Source organism: Rhinopithecus roxellana, chromosome 10 (genome assembly GCF_007565055.1).
Source record: "Rhinopithecus roxellana isolate Shanxi Qingling chromosome 10, ASM756505v1, whole genome shotgun sequence".
Taxonomy (NCBI): domain Eukaryota; kingdom Metazoa; phylum Chordata; class Mammalia; order Primates; family Cercopithecidae; genus Rhinopithecus; species Rhinopithecus roxellana.
This window is the reverse complement of record NC_044558.1, coordinates 128348378-128369659: the sequence shown is the minus strand read 5'-3', so window position 1 is coordinate 128369659 and position 21282 is coordinate 128348378. Positions and strand designations below refer to the sequence as shown.

Below are 21282 nucleotides of genomic sequence, written 5' to 3'. Positions count from 1 at the left end.
TTTTACAGCAGTGAAGTAAGCACTACAGGTTAATTTTATGCAGTTATGATTTAATACTGTGACTGGGAATGGCATCATCTAAGGTCTATAAGAGTTTCTCTGTGGAAAGTTTAACAAATTTTAACTTTTAATAATAGATATGTGTATATTTTATTATAGTAAATTATAAAATTGTATTTACATATATTTTATGTATTCACACTATAACTTTCTCTTAACTTTTTCTATATTTCTAAGCTGCGTAGTTTATCTGCAAGGTTTTTCATGTGGTCACAAATCTCAAAAAATGTTTCCAACACATTTATCGAAAAAAACTATGTATAAGTGGACATGCATAGTTCAAACCTGTGCTGTTCAAGGTTCCACTGTACTTTTAGGAGGTAGGATTCATTTTAATTGTTCTTATCTCAATAAAATAAAAATAATGAAAATTAAGAAAGCGTACACACACGGAAACATACACACCATGGAAGTTTGTAGCACACTTAACTGATGCCGTTACTCTGATCTATAAGAAAAATCATTGACATGAAAAAATATTGACTTGGTTTAAACTATTTAGAAATATATTAATTTCTAGTATGGACTGATCTGGTTTTAAAATTGATTTATGTGATCATATTGTTTCATAATCAACAACTCAGGCAGACTTCAGGAAATGACTAGTTAAATCAGTAACTCCATTATACATGCTAAGTGTTTATTCATCACCTGTCAGAAATGTAATTTTGATGACTTTTTTTTTGGTTCTTTCACTGGTCTATATATAGGAACTAAAGGTCATAACTGAGCTAGATATGTTCTGCCAGTGTTTCCCGTGGCTCACACACAATCTTAAAAATTGGAAAATTCTGTGTAAAAATGTTGGTTCCTGGATTCTCTGGAAAACCAATCAGAAAGCCTTATTAATTCTGGTCCCAAAATTCTGTATGAAAAATATAGACCAGAGCTGGGGAGCACATGAGTTTTGGGGTGTATGGGGAGAGTAGTGCACCAACAACTCTCCCCACTCTAACCATCACACCCTAATTTCCTGTCCTTGATACTCTTTACTCATTTATGTTATGTCTTTGGCTCCTGTAGAAATTAAAGTTTACCAAAGTATACTTTAGCATAAGTTCACTTCATGCTTCTCACGGAATAAGAGAAGATGTGATAAGGTCTGAACGGTCAGGGGTAGAAGTTGAATCACCATGAATTCTAAAATGGTGTGATTATTTTTGAACAGAGAGGCTACAAAACTACTATCCTAAAGACCTTCAACACTTATTTTGTACTCTGTGTTAAAAAGCAATGATTAAACTAGAGCAAATGAGTAAAAATAATGTACATAATGTATAGCTACACTAGGCCACATGTCTAACATGGAAGATATAAAACATATCATCAGGTACTTGCTTTTGTTTTATAATAGAAAACACTTCATGATTCGTTGGCCTACAATAATGGCTATTTCATCTTGGAATGAATCCTTTGGTCTCTTTGGAGTGATCTACTTAAGTCCTCAAGAAAATCATATTTGTTTATTCACAAACCCTGATGAGTTATTATATGCTAACACAGACACAATTCTGTAATGTTCTCAAAGAGACGGTGGGTAAGTATGCAAATATTTATAGATTGTTGTGAGAAGGACTACAATAAAGCCATGCTCTTGATGATTAATAGGAGCACCGAATTTGAGACCAATGGAAATGATGAAGTAAGGGTTATATGAGAAAAGTCACATGTTGAAAGAGACTTTGAGAACTATGAAAATAAAAAACAGAGCTGAGATCTGGCCACTGCACTCCAGCCTGGGCGACAGAGCGAGACTCCGTCTCAAAAAAAAAAAAAAAAAAAAAGTTTTTCCAATTTTAAATAAAGGGAAGTGTGAGATTACAAGACATAGGAATTCAGTCCATCATTGAATTAAGGTACAGATATTCATCAAGAGGGAATATAGGAAACAAAGTGGGTTTGGAAATAAGACGATGAGACCAGTTTTTGACAGGTTGAGTTTTAGGCACTTATTTTAAAAAAATCTAAGAAGAAAAAAATTGAATAAGTAGTAGAAATATCCATTAAAACAAATTATAGAAAAATATCCATTACAATTAGTAAATTACATAGAATTGATTGTTTTATTAGCGGTAAAGCAGATTATAGTGGATGAGAAGTATATGGGAGGTGAGAAGGTGAGACACTTATGTTAGATTACTTTTTCTAGGTACTTGGCTTTGAAGATAATTTGAGAAACAGTTAATCAATTGGAAAGTTTTTTGGGGATATAAAAATGTATATGTGTACATAGATGGGATAGACTTGAGTGTGTTTGCTGAGGAAAAGAGAGGGTGCAGATGTAGTAGAGGCAGAAAGAGGAAATCTAAACCCCAGTTGGATCTACTAATATTAGCTAAAGATAAATATTTTTTCATAAGTATGGGTAAAAAAAGATAAATATGGATATGGTGAAGGTATATTTGCAGGAAGGAGGGCCTGAAGTCGAGGCAGATATTACAACATTGACTCTCATTCTTCTATGAGAGGAGAAATAAAGCATGCTCTTAGAGTGAAGACAAAATTCATAAATTTTATTTATGTGTCCACTCCTTCATTCATTTGTTCTATAATAGTTTATAACAATATAACAATATTTAATTGTTCATTAAATATTGCCATAGGCCAAGCCGTCAGTGAGAACCAGGAAAAATGATCACAACCAAGATGCACTGTGGCCTCTCTTAAAACACCCCCGCCGTAAGTCAATGCAGCAGCCACAAGGAGGCTTTGGTAAAGCAAACATCAATATCTGAGTTCTACACATCAACATCCAAGTCACCATCAACTGAAAAATAAAATTTACTTGACTGGGCCAGTTTTGGGAAAGGGACATTTTAAGTTTATTTTGGATCAAGTTTATTTTGGTTATTTTGGATCAAGTAATCTAAAATAAATTTGTTAAAAATCTCTTTTTACACTTAGTTGTAAAAGCAAAGTATAAATAGGAGCTAAATTTCTTTTTTATTCTGATTATTAATACATTTATTTCCTACTTGTAACTTTTGAAAAATAGTACACAAAGAACTATTGAAAGACTGAATTTAATTCTTTGGAAGAATGGAGTCCTGCACTTAAAAGACACTATCATGGTACCTTGTTTTGATAGTACTTACTCAGATCTACATATCCAATATCCACATACATTTTAGCAAACAGAGATCCCAGGATAAAGCCAATGACTGGACCAATCATTCCTATTGCATTCAAACCACCTGTAAGTGTTACAAAACAACTTAATCAGATGCCACAAATACTTGGTTTTGATTTAACATATTTTTAAAAGTAATATTACACAATGCACTTCTGCAAATATTTTTCTAATAGGTAAAAGAAAAAACTAATGACATTATTATTTCAAGGGTAGATCTAGGGAATGTAATCATGAAATTTAATAGTTTCTGCACATTACCTACATACAAGGAAGAATGTCCTTCTTTTGCAAAATCATCAATGTATGAAATCCCCAGTGGTGCTATGGGGGATTCCCCTATACCACGAAGCATGTTACCCATGAAGACATACATCCACATGTGTGACCCAGATTCCTTCACACAACCTATAGAGATAAGAAAGTGTTTTACTTTAAAAATTAATTTTAACATTCCTATTAGGAACTTAACCACTTTAAACCCTTCATTTTTCCATTTTTTTTTGGTTTGTTTCTTTCCTAATTATAAATGATTCATATTTACAAAGTTTGAAAATAAGGAAGGGCACAAAGAAAAGAAGTAAAAATTTCTATAATTACACGACACACAGAAGATCATTGCAAATGTTATTCTAGATCTTCTACAATTTTAATGCACAAAATATGCATAATATTCATTATGTACATTACGTACTTAAAAATCCTGGTTATTTTTAAGGTGCATACACAGTTATCACTATATTGTCACAATTTCCCCATGTTAAGAGTTCTTCTATATTAAAATTTTAATTACTGCATAATAGTGTGTTTAATAATAGTTTGCTAATTTGTTTAAACAATCTCTTGTTGCTACAAAATATTTTTATTTTTATTCTCTTAAACACGGATGTCATGGCTGTGATTATGAAATGTCCCTGTGAACATTTCTGATTATTTCCTTAAGATTAATCAAGAAAGAGCTGGGCGCAGTGGCTCAAGCCTGTAATCCCAGCACTTTGGGAGGCCGAGGCAGGCAGATCACGAGGTCAGAAGATCGAGACCATCCTGGCTAACACGGTGAAACCCCGTCTCTACTAAAAAATACAAAAAATTAGCCGGGCATGGTGGCAGGCACCTGTAGTCCCAACTACTCGGGGGGTTGAGGCAGCAGAATGGCTTGAACCCGGGAGGTGGAGCTTGCAGTGAGCTGAGATTGTGCCACTGCACTCCAGCCTGGGCAACAGAACAAGACTCTGTCTCAAAAAAAAAAAAAAAAAAAAAAAAAAATCAAGGAAGTAGGTAAGTATATTTTTGTTCTTTAATATATATTGAAAATTGGCCGGGCGCGGTGGCTCAAGCCTGTAATCCCAGCACTTTGGGAGGCCGAGACGGGCGGATCACGAGGTCAGGAGATCGACCATCCTGGCTAACACGGTGAAAACCCCGTCTCTACTAAAAATACAAAAACTAGCCGGGCGAGGTGGCGGGCGCCTGTAGTCCCAGCTACTCGGGAGGCTGAGGCAGGAGAATGGCGTAAACCCGGGAGGCGGAGCTTGCAGTGAGCTGAGATCTGGCCACTGCACTCCAGTCCGGGCAACAGAGCGAGACTCCGCCTCAAAAAAAAAAAAAAAAAAAATATATATATATATATATAGAAAATTAATCTCCAGAAAGACTTTCAAATTTATACTCTCTCAGCAATACATAAAACTTGAAATCATTTTTTTCCTCCACTTCATTTATTTTTATTAAATTTGGGGGTTATCATTATAATGATATTATTGTGTTATAATAGTTACAAAGTCTTCAAACTCTATAATATTTTGCATTTCTATAAAGAGAAGTTATATTATTCACATATTTCTGCTACTGTCTGCTTTTTTATTTTAAATGTGTATGTTCTTTGCAAATTTCCTACTAAATTTGTTCTTTATTCTTATCTACTTCTAAATGCCCTTGATATATAATAATCCATTTGGACACTAGGAGAGTTGTTCCAGGACAACTCATAGGTACAGAAATTTATGCAGATGTAAGTCCTCTCATTGGCCCTGTGGAAACGGCCTATTTAAGTCAGACCTCCACAAGGGTGGGTTTCTCCTTCTGTTTGGTTGGACAAAAGCTGCATATAAGTGAACAGGTGCAGTTCAAACCTGTGTTGTTCAAGAATCGACTGCATATATTAACAGTATGATTTTGCCTGTATGTGAGGGATAAACGTTCTTCCTATTTGTTCTTAAATCAGTTCTGCTAAAGAATATCACAAACTTTATAGATGTGATTAAATCTATCAATCTAGAATTTGTTTTACTGTCACTATTAATTCTTACCTTTTTCTACTATCTCAGGTGATGTTCTATTGAATGATAAGGTTTGATTAATCAAACAGGTTGATAAACTTGATGTTGAATTTTCTGATGGATTAATATGGGTTTCTTTAGAATACCTGTAACTATAAGAGCAGCATTAGATTGAACATTTTGCTTGTCTACTGAATATTTTCAGTTTTCCCAGAAATACAGAGAAATTTTCCCCTTTATTTGAGCCACTGTCTTCTCCAAATTACCAGAATCTTGTTTGTCAACTTCTCAGCATGTATTTCAGAACAGGTGATGAGAAGGGGGTGAAATGGGAGTGTCCACTGAGAAAGATACTTCAATACACTGTGAACAAAGTGGGTTATCACCTTGCTATTATCCTAAGAGTGCTTATATTCTGGTCAAGATATGAAATATCCTGGTTTCACCTGTTGGTTTTTTTTCTTATCTGTTAACTCTGTCTATTTATCTCTTCGAGTTATCATCAAAGATGGTCAATCTGTCAGATTTTCTTTCATGTACACACACACACACACATATGCACACACTAGTGCTTGACTTTTCAAAACTCAATAAAAACAAATTTCTAATTCATTTCAACTTAATGAGGAAAAGCTTAGTAAGAACAACAGAGATGGAGCTGGATTAGGGATGGATGCTGATGCTCAAAAATACTAAGTGCTCTGTGAGCTCTAAGGGCACCATATAGTGTGCCGGGCATTTTGCTCAACTTCAAAGAACAAGAAATAAAACACACAGTGTTTGTACTTTGGAAATGTCACACTCTCTAAGATAAATGTATATGATCAAAGATATAGTAAGTTTAATATACAAGGTCCTGAGTTGTCACACACCCACAAAAAAGAAATAATCAGCTTTTCTTGGAGGTGGGGTGTAGGTCAAAGAAAACTTTACAATGTGAAGGATAGATTAAATGAATATTGAAGATGGATAGAATTCTAATTGGTAGGCAAAGGAAGAAAAGTATTCAAGTCTGTAGAAGTAACAGATGCAAAGATATGACATATTATGGCACACTAAGAACTGTAAGCCTAAAATGTGATCCTCAAATGTGGGGAGCAATGGAAGATGAAGCTGGGGTAGCTGCATTTAAGGCATATTCTCCATAAAAATCATGAAGAACAAGATATTAAGAAGATTAGAGGGAATTATGGGACACTGAAATTATGGTGTCAGAAACAAAGGAGAAAGATGGGCATGATGAAGAAGCCACAAAAATAGGAAAATGAATCAAGATTGTGGAATATGATGCGCATTAGAGCAGTATCACCAAGAAAAAAGTTCTTATAAAGGCCAAATATAGGGGGAAAAAACAGAATTAATATGGTGACCAAAAGGCACGATTGCTGGATTTGGCATTCAGTAATTGATGTCTCTAACAAACCGTTCATTGTCTCTCAGTATCCTTTCTTCTCTCCTTCCATAGTAACAGAAGTTGGGTTTTTTAAGCTGGAAATAGGAAAGCCTGGAATAAAGTATATTTTTTCCAACATCTATATATTAGATCTATTTGTAAAATGTAACTGACTTCTGGTAAACGTGAAATCAGTGAAAGTGTTTTGCTTCTGAAAATGCTCCTGGGCCTCAGCCCATGTGCACTCTTTGTTCTTGTTCTTCTCTTCTTCTATCCTGTTGCCTGGAAATACATTGCCACATTTTGTAACATGAGGACAGGGCCATGCAAGGCATAGCACTATGATGAAAAATAGAATCACATCATCCTTGGACTAGCTACATTACAAAATGTAAAAAATAAGCTTCTATCTTATTTAAGTTATTGCTATTTTCAGTTTTCTCATATGAGCTTCTTACTCTAATCATAACTACACAGTTACCTTAGAAAGAGCAGCTTCAGTGAAATGCTGGTGGGAAAACATACACAGCAGCGGGTGAAGTTGTGAAGTCTTACTGAGTATAATCAAAATCTTACAGGCAAAGACATAAAATACATACATTATACTAAAATTGGTAAATAACTTATTTCATATAAAACTGTATATCTTATACAATATCATTCTTATTTAAAAGTTTATAAAAGCCATGATGAATAAAGCAATACATGAACTATTACATAGGAAATATACTCCATTTCTCTATGCATACATGCGGGTAATCCTCTCAAAAGGTAACTGCCTACTTAAAAGTATAAAAATAAAATTCTACTGCTAAGTTACAAGTAGCTGATAATAAATGGCTCAGAGCTGTTTAGTACTTACTATCCCATGAAGAAATGTGGCAAAGCTGTCAAAATACTTCCAGTTCCCATAAGGAGACAACCAATTCCAATTAACTTTGGTCTGTGTAGTTTAGATCCAAAGTAACTTACAAATACAATCACAAGCAAATTTCCTAGAAAAAGAACAAAATTAAGTGGATATGACTTAGTGTAATTTTGTATCTAGTAGAACCGAAAGCCCCAAAGGAATGCAAATATGCCCAAGACATCATACCTTCCCTCAAAGACCATGAAATTTAATTATGAAGGTGAACTCTCCTACATTAAACCACTCATTGAAAAGTTGTATAGGATTAATAAGTAGAATAGGTTTTATGTACAAAGAAAGCACTCAGGTAATTTGGCTATATGAGAGAAGCAAAGTTTTTTTGAAAATGTGGAGTTTACTAGATTACATTGGAATGGCAAACTGTCTTCCTAATCTGAGGGAAAGATCATCATTCATGCATATTTTAAACTTATTCCAGGCATTCCTTAAATTTATACTATGTACCTACCACAGTGCTCAGAGTCAGAAATAGAATAAATCATGGTACTTGTTCTCTAGAAACACACCAGTAATAAAACAAAACAGACGGATAGATGTGCTGTTAGATTACGAAATAGGGAGCTTAAATTAATTAGGGGCGTTGTGAAAGTTTCCTGGAGGAGACATTATTTGAGATTTAATGTCGAGTATAAATTATTTAGATTAAAACGTGGAAGAGCCATCAGAGCAGACCAATTCAGATTTATCTATAGCCTTATACATAACAATGAACAGACAATAATCAAGAATTATTGAACATTGATGGAAAATAGTTTCATGAAAGAAAGCACCAGAATGGACCAGCAGATAAAGCAACACAAGAATAAATACTTAAACAAGATTAAACTGAAAAGAATAGAAACATTTTTTTAAAAAAATCCAGTTAGTATATTTAGAGGTACAATGGCATCTTGCAGCCACAGAATCAGAACTGGCAGACTAAAAATAGTAAGCACAATAAAGTGTTGTTATAAATTTAAATTATAATTTAAAATTTACAAATTAGAACTTGATATAATAAGATGACATCACGCATCAGAGAAGATTGATGAAACATAAAGAAAAGAGGTAGAAATTTAAAGGAAAAAAATTTTAAAGGAAAAATATCCAGAAAATATATTGTTTATCTCATATATGTTTCAGAAGAAAAGAAAGAATAAAAACAGAAAGAAACAAATAGAAAAGAGAAAATAAAGCTTTTGTGTTAGAGGAAGACATAAGCTTTCAGATCAAAGTTCCTACATTTGTACAGCAGAAGTAATGTAGAAAGAGAGAGTCTCAGATACATGCTGGTAAATTTTTGGATATTTAAAGATAAAAAGGAGATGCATATCAGTTCATGAAAATTACAGTGGTAATAATTTCTTATATACCACATTGAATGTTATAAAACAGTAGATGAATATTTTTAACGTTTTAAGAAAAAAATCATTTGGAAATTTTAATTACATACCCAAATTATCAATTAAATATGATACTAAAATAAAAGCATATTCCAACAAGCAAGGGCTTAGAAAATATGCCATGCTTTCAATTCTTCCTAGAAAACAATAACTACGGTCATCCCTCAGTGTCAATGGGTTATTCATTCGAGGATGCTCTGTAGACACCAAGATTTGTGGATGCTCAAGTCCTTTAAGTAAAAAACTGTAGTATTGCCTGGACACGGAGGCTCACATCTACAATCCCAGCACTCTGAAAGGCTGAGGCTGGCAAAACACTTGAGGCTAGGAGTTCGAGATCAGCCTGGCCAAATGGTGAAAACCCATCTCCACTTAAAAACACGAAAATTAGCCGGATGTGGTGGCACATCCCTCTAATCCCAGCTACTTGGGAGGCTGAGGCAGGAGAATCGCTTAAACCCAGGAGATGGAGGTTGTTGTGAGCTGACATCAGGGCACTGCACTCCAGCCTGGATGACAGAGGGAGACTCTGCCTCAAAAAACAAAAACAAACAAACAAAAGATGCACTATTGCATATAACCTATCAACATCCTCCTGTATGCTTTATATCATCTCTAGATAACTTCTAATACTTCTAATACAATGTAAATACTATGTAAATAGTTGCTATTCTATGTTGGTTTTATTTGTATCATTTTTATTAACATGTGGCCATTTTTTAGTTTTATATTTTTTGAATATGACTTGCATCCACAGGTATGGAACCTGTGGATACAGAGGGTCATCTATACATGGAGGTATACTCCAGAAAGAGTAAAGATGAGATTTGAAGTCACAGGATTCAAAAAACAGAGGTAAGCAAAGAAACTAAACTGATAATGATGTTCGAATAATTGCTGTTAAATAGCTGCAAAGTTTAAAAAAAAATGTTAAGGATTAATTTCATGATAAAAATAGACATACAGTGAACTAAACTTTAAAACTAATAACATTCCAATTCTAAAATTCTAGATGATTTCATTGAGCTTGGGAGGTGAAAAAGTAAAAGACATGTAGAGTGTCATATCTTTGAATGACAAACATTCTGAATTCATATAAAGAGATAAATCTTCCTTTGACAATTACATTTTAGTCATTAGTTAAGCATTGCGTAAATACAGTTAAAATAGAAACAGAAATTGTAGGAAATATTTGCAGTCTATATAATAGACAATTTGGTGGTCCCTCCAAATAATTAGAAAGTGAAAAGAAAAAGGGAAAATCAGCAGAGGCTATGAGCTAGCAGTGGGTAAAGTAAGAAAAAAACCTGTTTTCAATAATTATATAAAACCTCACTATTGTTGGAGAAATCCAAATTGAAATGATGACATCAAAGCAATATCTTCAACATTAAAAAAAAAAAAAAGACTTTAAACTCCCAATGTTGTACACAGTTAAACACTAGAACCTAGCGTAGGTTGCTCCTATGCAGTCCCTCCACTTAAAACCAGAAGAATTATAGTCCTCCCTCAACCTTTTTTCACACTGGGGCACCTTGAGACAAGGGAGATAAAGCTTCCAAAAAAGTTAATTTGCAAGCCATGAGTTTGTGTAGGATCAGAGTTTTTCAGCATCCTCACTATAGACATTTTGAGAAGGATAGTTATTTGTTGGTAAGTCTGTCTTACGCATTGCATAGTGTTTAGCAGCATCCCTGACCTCTACCCCTGGGTACCAGTCGCATCTTCCCTGCCCCAGCCCATTTATGGCAACAAAAATGTCCTAACATATTGCCAAACTGCCCATGAGAGACAAATTTACACCTAGTTCAGACCCAGTGGTATAAAGCATGCATAAACAGTTTGTTTTTTAACTTATGCAAGTATGGTTATCAAAATACCAAAAAAAAGTTACCAATTTCAAAGCTTCCATCAATTAAACCAGCAAGAGAAGAAGATATGTCAAATCTCCTTTCTATTTGAGTGATGGACATTTTCATAATGATTCCACCTAGTGCTCTAGCAATATAGCTGAATGACAGGGCTGCCAAGAACATCTAAAAACAGTAGAAGAAAAAAGGAAAATTGGTTAATCAAAGAACTATATAATGTTTATAGGTACATGGAATTAAAACAGCTTTTCTTCTTTACTTGAAAACATTATTTTTATCATAAAAAGCATACCCATTTTTCCCTATACAAGTTGAAACTTCTCAGCCTTATAATATTATCAGTACACTACTAAAGCATGATTTTCTAACTTGGTTACAGCATTTGATTGTTAGAGTTGTGTAGTTAAGGTTGCTATTTTTAAACTAATTTCATTAACTGATCTATAGGAAACTAGACACTGTTCTCAGATGGCCATGATGGTGAGCTATTCTTTATTTCCATGTGAATAGCATTGGCTAACTGGGAGGGGAATGGCAGTACATTCACAAAGGTAGCACTTCCAGAAGCCAGCTGAAAAGTAGAACTTTGTGGAGGCAAAGAGGAATTTTATGACCAACACAAGTGACTGTATCAGTGTGAGATGTAATGGTTGTAGATGTTTTAATTTCTAATATCATTTTAACAAAATGTATTGATTCATCCTTTCTCTTACAGCTCATATCTACATCCGTAAGAATTCCTTTGGCTCTACTATTAAAATATTACCCACTTTTGAACCGCATGTTTGTGTTCCCCCCAAATTCATATGTTAAAGCCCAAATTTCCAGTGTGATGATAATTGGAGATGGAACCTTTTAGGGGTACTTGGTATGACAGTAGAGCTCTCATGATGGATTCATACCTTAATAATTAGAGAAATGAGAGATTCTCGCCTTCTCACCCTGCCCAAGAACTGTTATCTGTCTTCCCATATCCAAGTAGCCATAGGAATGGAGAAGCAGGTTGGGCTTATCTCTCAGAACAAAGACAATTAAATGTACATCAGAATCTGCACTACCACAGAAAGATTAAGTGCAGCTTCACTGCCATAATTTACTGTGGTGCTAGAGAGGTCACAGTATCATAGACATGAGAGACGATCTTAAGTAGAAACCAGCAAGCCTTTTGAAATAAAATATTACACACACAAGCCCAAAACACACAAAGAGGAATGCCTACCCAGAAAAGCCTGAGAGGGTAGGCAGGTAGAGCGGGAAAAGTTCTCCCTATAGAAAACTGGAGTGCAAAGTCTGTGAATGTTGGTGGATTCTCCATATGCAGGTATTTTGTCAAGAAAAAAATAACAATGCCTGTAAAGAAAGAGAGATGCCTACAAATTCAAAGGAGCAAATTAAATCTCCAGAAAGCCACCTGAAAGAAATGAAGATACAGATCTTGCCAGATGACAACCTCAAAATTACTGTCAAGTATGCTCAATAAATTGAAAGAGAGCACAGATAAACAACTAAATGAAATTAGAAACATAACCAATGAACAAAATGAGAATATCAATAAAGATGTAGTAACTATGGAGAACCCAACAGAAACCCTGGAATCAAATAATAAAATAACTTAATTGAAAAATTGAGTAGAGACTCAACATAAGACTTCATGAAAAGGAAGAATTGGTGAAAGCAAAGACAAAACTTTGAAAATTGCTGTAGTAGAGAAGAAAAAGAAAAAACAATATAAGGACTAAAGTAATTATGGAACACCATTGACTAGAACCAGGTATGCATTATGAGAGTACCAGAGGAGAAGAAAAAATGAAAGGTGCAGAGAACTATTTGAATAAATTAGGGCCCCAGATTTTTCCAATCTGAGGAAAGAAATAAACCTAAAAATTTAAGAATCTCAAAAAAACTCCAAATAGGATCAATCTAATGAGATCCCCACCAAGACATATTGTAGTCAAACTGTCAAAAGTCACAGACAAACAGAATCTCAAAAGCAGCAACAGAAAAGCTACCAAAAGTACAAGAAGCATCTCACAGAGTACCAGCATATTTCTTAAAAGAAATCTTTCAAGATAGGAGGAAGTGAGACAACATATTTAATGAACTGTGGAGGGCAGTGAAACCTGCAAGCCAAGAGTACTATCTATCTATCTATCTATCTATCTATCTATCTATCTATCTATCTATCTACACATACACATACATAAGTATGTATGTGTTTATTATTTATTGATTGATTGATATGGAGTTTCACTCTTGTCTCCCAGACTGGAGTGCAATGGCACAATCTCAGCTCACTGCAACCTCTGCCTCCCAGGTTCAAGTGATTCTTCTGCCTCAGGCTCCCGAGTAGCTGGGATTATAGGTGCCTGCCACCATACCCGGCTAATTTTCGGGTTTTTTTTTTTTTTTTTTTTTTTTTTAGTAGAGATGGGGTTTCACTATGTTGGCCAGGCTGGCCTTGAACTCCTGACTTCAGGTGATCCACCCCCCCCCCTTGGCCTCCCAAAGTGCTGGATTACAGGCCTGAGTCATCATGCCCTGCCAAGAGTACAATATTTAACAAAACTGACCTTAAAAAAAAAAGAAGGAGAAATCAACATTTTCTTAGATTAGCTAAAAGTGTGAGAGATAATCACAACTAGACTTAAAAATGCTGAAGGGAATACTACAAGTTGAAGGAAAAGAACGATAAACAGCAAAAGAGAATCACACAAAAAAGTGAAATTCTCTGATAAGGGTAAATACATACACAAATACAGAATCTGGCCATATTGCAATGTAAGTGGGTAAATAACACAAATCTGATATAGAATTTTTTAAATAGCATAAAAGTAATTGTAAATTCTCTGTTAATAGGTACACAAAAAGGTAATATTCGTCATTAACAACATAAAGTGAGAGGGGATAGAAATTTGAATGAGTCAAGTTTTTAAATACAACTAAAGTTATCAATTTGAAATTATTATAATTTTAAAATTTTATGTAATTAAAATGGTAACCACGAAGAAAAGTGACTATACAGGAAAATGAGAAGTAAACAAAAACATGTCACAGTAAAAAAAATTAATAATAATATAACCCAAAGGAAGACACCAAGAGAGAAAAAGAGAGAGAAAAGAAGTTATAAGACAAAGTAATAAACAAAATGGCAATAGTAAGTCCTTCCTTATCAGTAATTATTTAAAGATTAAATAGATTACATACTCCATTTGAAGAATGATTTTTTTTAAAAGACGCAATGACAAGACAGACAAAAGTATCCAATGCAAACAGGAACCTAAAGAGAGCAGGTATGTCCATAATTATATCAGAAAAATTAGATTTTATGACAAAATCTGTCTCAGGAGACAAAGGACATTATACTAGCATAAAATTATCAATTCACCAGGAAGAGCCAACAATTATAAATAGATCTGCACCTAAAACTAAAGCAATGAAATATATGAAACAAACATAGATACAACTGAGGGAAAAATGGACAATAACATAATAATATGACAATAATAATAATGATACTTCAATATCCTGCATTCATTTATATACAGAACAACCAGGAATCAAATGACTTGAACATGATAGGCCAATTAACCTAATAGACAAATAGAGCACTCTCTATCAAATAACAACAGAATAAATATTTTCTCCAGCAGAAATGGAACATTCTCCAAGACAGACCACCTTGGCCCACACAACAAATCTTAACAAATTAAAAATGTTGAAATTATATTAAGTATCTTCTCTGCTACAGGCCAATGAAACTAGTACTTAAAAGCAGAAATAAAACAAGAAAATCCACAGATAAATGAAATTTAAAAATTCATTCTTAAACAACAAATGGGTCAAAGGAGGAATAACAAGAATTAATAAAGTATCTGAGAAAAAATGAAAATGAAAACACAAGAAACCAAAACTTATGTGATGCAGCGGAAGCAGCACTAACAGGAAAGTTTATAAATTGATATTAAGAAAAGAAAAATCTCAAATAAATAGCATAACTGTATCCATCAAGGAACCGGGAAAAGAAAAACAAATCCAAAATTAAGAGAGGAAGAAAATATTCAACATTAGAGTAGAACAAAATAAAATAGAAAATAAACAAAAACAACAGAAAAAAATTAATGAATCCAAGTTGGTCTTTTGAATGTATCAACAAAATTGAGAGACCTTTAGCTAAAATAAAAAGAGAGAGACAGGGAGACTTAAATAGCTAAAATTAGAACTGAAAGAGGAGACATTACAATGGCTGTCTCAGAAATTAAAAAGAATTATAAGAGATGACTATGAACAATTATAAGCCAACAAATTGGAAACCATAGAATAATGAATAAATTCCTAGAAACACACAACCTACTGAAATTGAATTATGATTCAATTTTAAAAATCTGAACAGAACTATAATTAGTTAGGACATTGAAGCACTATCAAATACTTCCAAAAAACATAAAACCAGTAGCCAATGTCTTCACTAGAGAATTTTACCAAACTCCTAAAGAATAAGTAACACCAATACATGTGAACGTAACTCCCAAATTTGTTTAATGTGGCCAGAATAACTCTAATACTGAAATAACATAAAGACAGAAAAAAAGAAAACTACAGGCAAATATTCCTGATGTATATTGATACAAAAATCCTAAATGTAATACTAGTAGGCTGAATGCAACAGCATATTAAAAAAAAAATCACATCACAATCCAGCAAAATACATACCTGAAATACAAGGATGGTTTAATATATAAAATTATATCAGCATAATATATCACATTCACAAAATGAAGGACAACACCACATGGTCATCTCACTTAATGCAGAAAATAACATTTGACAAGATGCCTACTCCTAACATTAATATTCATTCAATCTAGTTCTGGAAGTTCTAGGAAGGTAAATTAAACAAGAAAAAGAAATAAAATGCATTCAAATTGGAAAAGAAATAAAATTATCTCTGTTCACAGATGATATCATCTTATATGTAAAGATTCTACCAAAAAATTTAGAAAAATATAAACATATTTAGCAAAGTAGCAGGACACAAAGCAATATTCAAAATTAAGAAGTGTTTCTATGCACTACCAATGAACATTTCAAAAGGAAATTAAGAAAATCTCACTAGATCTCACAAAAAGATAAAACATTTAGGAATAAACTTAAATGACAAAGCGAAGATTTTTACACTGAAACCTATTAAATATTACCAAATTCTTGCGATAGTTTGCTGAGAATGATGGTTTCCAGCTGCATCCATGTCCCTACAAAGGACACAAACTCATCCTTTTTTATGGCTGCATAGTATTCCATGGTGTATATGTGCCACATTTTCTTAATCCAGTCTGTCACTGATGGACATTTGGGTTGATTCCAAGTCTTTGCTATTGTGAATAGTGCCACAATAAACATACGTGTGCATGTGTCTTTATAGCAGCATAATTTATAATCCTTTGGGTATATACCCAGTAATGGGATGGCTGGGTTATGTGGTACTTCTAGTTCTAGATCCTTGAGGAATCACCATACTGTTTTCCATAATGGTTGAACTAGTTTACAATCCCACCAACGTGTAAAAGTGTCCCTATTTCTCCACACCCTCTCCAGCACCCGTTGTTTCCTGACTTTTTCCTGATCACCATTCTAACTGGTGTGAGATGGTATCTCATTGTGGTTTTGATTTTCATTTCTCTGATGGCCAGTGATGATGAGCATTTTTTCATGTGTCTGTTGGCTGTATGAATGTCTTCTTTTGAGAAATGTCTGTTCATAAACCAAACACCGCATGTTCTTACTTATAGGTGGGAACTGAACAATGCGATCACTTGGACTCGGGAAGGGGAACATCACACACTGGGGCCTATCATGGCGGGGGGAGGGGGGAGGGATTGCATTGGGAGTTATGACGTAACTGATGTAAATGACGAGTTGATGGGTGCTGACGAGTTGATGGGTGCTGATGAGTTGATGGGTGCAGCACACCAACATGGCACAAGTATACATATGTAACAAAATTTCACGTTATGCACATGTACCCTAGAACTTAAAGTATAATAATAAAAAATAAATAAATAAATAAAAAGACCTGAGGTTCTGCCTCTCTATAAAATCAATAAAAACATGGGAAAATTTAGAATTAAATTTTTTTCCAATTTTAAAATTAACCAAAGGTTATCAGAAAAAAAAAAGTAGTTTTTTTTTAATAAAAAAGGCTGAATTCCACTAAGAACAGTGAACTATTTAGAATTTTAATTTATCATAGTTCCATCTTCTTAAAATAAATAAAATAAAATAAAATAATAAATATTACCAAATTAATAAAATGCAAATAAATGCGAGACATTCAATTCTTATAGATTGGAAGATTTAGTATTGTTAAAACATCCATACTATTCATACTCATCTATAGATTTTAATTTCAATGCCATTTAATTTTTTTAATTTTGAATTTTAGTTTTTTCTACAGTCTTGCTGTGTTGCCCAGTCTGGAGTACAATGGAGTGATCATGGCTCACTGCAGTTCCAACCTCCTGGGCTCTATCAATCCTCCCACCTCAGCCTCCTGAATAGCTGGTACTACAGCTGTGCACCACTATGCCTAACTAATTTTTTTTTTTTTTTTTTAAGAGGTGGCATCTTACCATGTTGCTTGTGCTAGAGCTAGTCTCAAACTTCTGGCCTCAAGTGATCCTCCAGCCTCAGACTTCCAAATCCCTGGGGATATAGGTGTGAACCACCATACCTAGGCAGCATTTGTATAGAAATAGAAACAACAAATATAAAATTTGCAGGGAATTCAAAGGCAACCTGTGTAGCCAAAATAATCTTGAAGAATAACACAGTTGGATGCTTCATATTTCCTGTTTTCAAAATACACTGCAGAGCAACTGTAATTAGGATGGTGTGCACTAAAACAAAGACAGTCATATAAAACAATGGAATAGAATAGAGTTCAGAAATAAACTCTTGCCTATATGGACAAGTGATTTTCAACAAGGGTGCCAACACTACATGACAGAGAGAGAACAGTCTCTTCAACAATCGGTGTTGAGACAAGTGGACAGAATGCAGTTGACCTATTGTCTTACACCATATGCGAAAACTAACTCAAAATGGATTAAATGCCTAAATGTAAGACCTTACACTCTTAGAAGAAAATACAGAGAAAATGCTTCAGAGCATTCGATTTGACAATAATTTCTTGAGCATGACACCCAAAAAGTACAGGCAACAAAATAAAAAACAGACAAATGTGACTACATCAAACTTAAAGACCTCTGCACATAAAAAGAAACAACAAGATGAAAATTTAACCTACAGAATGGCAGAAAATAATGGCAAATCCTATATTTAATAGGGAGTTAATACCCAGAATATATAAGGAACTTCTGCAACTTAACAACAACAAAAAACAAATAATGCAATTAAAAAATGGACAAAGGACTTGAATAAACATTTCTCCAAACAAGGTGTATAAATGGCCAATAAACATATGAAAAGATGCTCAACATCACTAATCATAAGGGAAATGTAAATCAAAACCACCATGAGCTATCACCCCACACTCATCAGAACACTCACTATTCAAAGAAAAATAACCAATGTTAGTAAGTAGGTGAAAAAGTTGGATCCACTGTGTTTGTTGTTTGAAATGTAAAATAGTGCTACCGTCATGAAAACTAGTTTGTAGTTTCCACAAAAGAGTCACAAGTAGAATTACCATGGAAGCCACCCATCCTTCTTCTGTGTATATATTCAAAGACATTCAAACTGGGATCTTTAAGAGATTTTCGCACACCCATGTTCATCACAGCATTACTTACAATAGCCAAGAGGTAGAAGCGACTCAAATGTTCATTGACAAATGAATAGATAAATAAAATATGATAATGCAAATCAAAACCACAATGAGATACCATCTCACGCTAGTCAGAATGGCTATTATTAACAAGTCAAAAAATAACAGTTGCTGGTGAGGTTGTGAAGAAAAGGGAACACTTATACCTTGAGGGTGGAAATGTAAATCAGCTCAACCATTGTGAAAAGCACTTTGGCAATTTCTCAAAGAACTTAAAATGAATTATCATTTGACCCAGCAATTCTATTCCAGCAACATGGATGACGCTGGTGGCCATTATCCTGAGCAAACTAACACAGGAACAGAAAATCAAATATTGCACGTTCTCACTTATAAGTGTGAACAAAAAATTAAGTACATTTGGATACAAAGAAGGGAACAATAGACACTGTGCCGACCTGAGGGTGGAGGTTAGGAGAATACAGAGAATAGAAAAACTACCTATCAAGTACTATGCTTATTGCTTGGCTGATAAAATAATCTGTACATCAAACATCAGCAACACACAGTTTACTTACATAACTAACTGTACATGTACCCCTGAAGTTAAAATAAAAGTTTGAAAATGTTTTTTTTCAACTTTGTTCTTTTTTCAATATTATTTTGGTTATCTGGGGACCCTTGCCATTTCATATGAATTTTAGTATTGATGTTTCCATGTCTGTAAGAAAAAAAATGGCTGTTGGGATTAAGATAGAATTTGTGGTGAATCTGTAGAGAAATCTGGGTAGTATTGTCATTTCACCAATACTAAATTTTATAATCTATAAACACTGGATGTTAGATTTACTCCTTTAATTATTTTTCAATGCTCATTCCTGGTGTACAGAAACACAAGTAATATGTGTGTGTGTGATTTTCTACTACCGAATTTTGCTTTAATCATTTATTGGCTCTAATAGATTTCTTGTGGATTCTTTGGGCTTTTCTTTACGTATAATCATGTTATCTGTAAATAAAGACAGTTTTCCTTTTTTCTAATTTGAATGCCTTTTGTTTATTTTTCTTGTCTAAAGGCTCTGGCTAGAACTTCTAGAACAATCTTGAATAGCATTAGTAAAAATGAGTATTCTTGTCTTGTTTTTAATTACAGGGAGAACACTTTCAGTCTTTCAATATCAAATATGAAGCCAGCTGAAGATTTTTCATAAATACCCTTATCATGTTGAGAGAGGTCCCTCATATTACTAGTTTTCTGGGTGTTTGTATTGAGAAAGGGTGTTGGATTTTTGTCAAATGCATCTAGTAAGATGGTCATGTGGCTTTTTTCTTTGCTTAATGTATTGCATTACTTTGAGTTTCATATATTTAATCACGCTTAAATTTCGAGGATGAATCCATCTTTGTTATGGTGTACAATCTTTTAAATGTGCTGTTGCAATTAATTGGCTAGTATTTTCTTGAAGATTTTTAATATACTTAATAGACTATATTTTTTAGAGCAATAAAAAAAGACTGTAAATTACAGAGAGCTTCCACATATTCCCTCTTTCCACACATAGTTTTCCCTATTATGTTTACTTTCTATTGGTGTGGTACATTTGTTTTTACTGATGAACCAATTTTGATGCATTATTATTAACTGAAGAGCATATTTTACATTAGGGTTCATTTGGTGTGTTGTACAGTCTATCGATTTTGATAAATGTATATTGATAGGTCTTCTTCATTACTGTATCATAAAGAATAGTCTCCCTTACCTAAAAATCCTCTGCACTGTGTTTCCTTCTTCCTTCCTCTCTCCCTCAAACACTTGGCAACTACTGAGCCATTCCTCTCTATAGGTTTTTCTTTTCCAGAATCTCATATATTTGAAATCTTACAATGTATAACATTTTAAGATTTGCTTCTGTTGCTTACAATTACGTTTTGGATGTCTTTCCATGTATTTTTATGGCTTGATGTCCCATTTCTTTTTAATAGCTAAAAAAATATTCTATTGTATGTCTGTACCACAGCTTGTTTACCTATTCACCTATTGAAAGATATCTTGGTTGCTTTTAAGTCATGACAATCATGAACAAAGCTGCTATAACGCTTGTGTGCAGGTTTTGATGTGGATATAAATTTTCAAGTCATTTGGGTAAATACTGAGGTCTAACACTGCAGGACTGTATAGTAAGACTGTCTTTAGATTCATAAGAAACCATCAGATTGTTTTACAAAGTGGCTCTACCATTTTGCATTCCCACCAGCAATAAATGAGAGTTCTGGTCGCTCCTCATATTTGCCAGCATTTGTCATTTTTTGTGTTTGCAATGTTACTTTAATAAGTATGAAATGAAAGCGCATTGTTTTAATTGGCAATTCACTATTGACATATTATGTTGAGCATGTTTTTATATAGTTGTTTACCATCTGTATATGCCCATCAGTAAAGTGTAACTGTTCAG

At 33.8% G+C, this 21282-nt stretch overlaps 1 protein-coding gene across 2 annotated transcripts in view; it reads right to left on the bottom strand.

Annotated features, from left to right (window-relative positions):
• The window catches only part of SLCO1B3 (solute carrier organic anion transporter family member 1B3), a 110302-nt gene that overhangs the window by 51561 nt on the left and 37459 nt on the right, over positions 1–21282 (bottom strand). The window contains exons 1-6 of one of the 2 annotated variants that reach the window (XM_030938348.1): positions 17673–17756; positions 11070–11211; positions 7725–7857; positions 5500–5621; positions 3452–3598; positions 3156–3254 (exon numbers count right to left, since the gene is read on the bottom strand). In XM_030938348.1, the coding sequence (XP_030794208.1) occupies positions 3156–3254; positions 3452–3598; positions 5500–5621; positions 7725–7857; positions 11070–11211; positions 17673–17675 (646 nt within the window). In that variant the 5' untranslated portion in view covers positions 17676–17756. Of the gene's footprint in view, positions 1–3155; positions 3255–3451; positions 3599–5499; positions 5622–7724; positions 7858–11069; positions 11212–17672; positions 17757–21282 lie in introns of those variants that run through there. The other variant, XM_010361359.2, reaches the window with a different exon arrangement.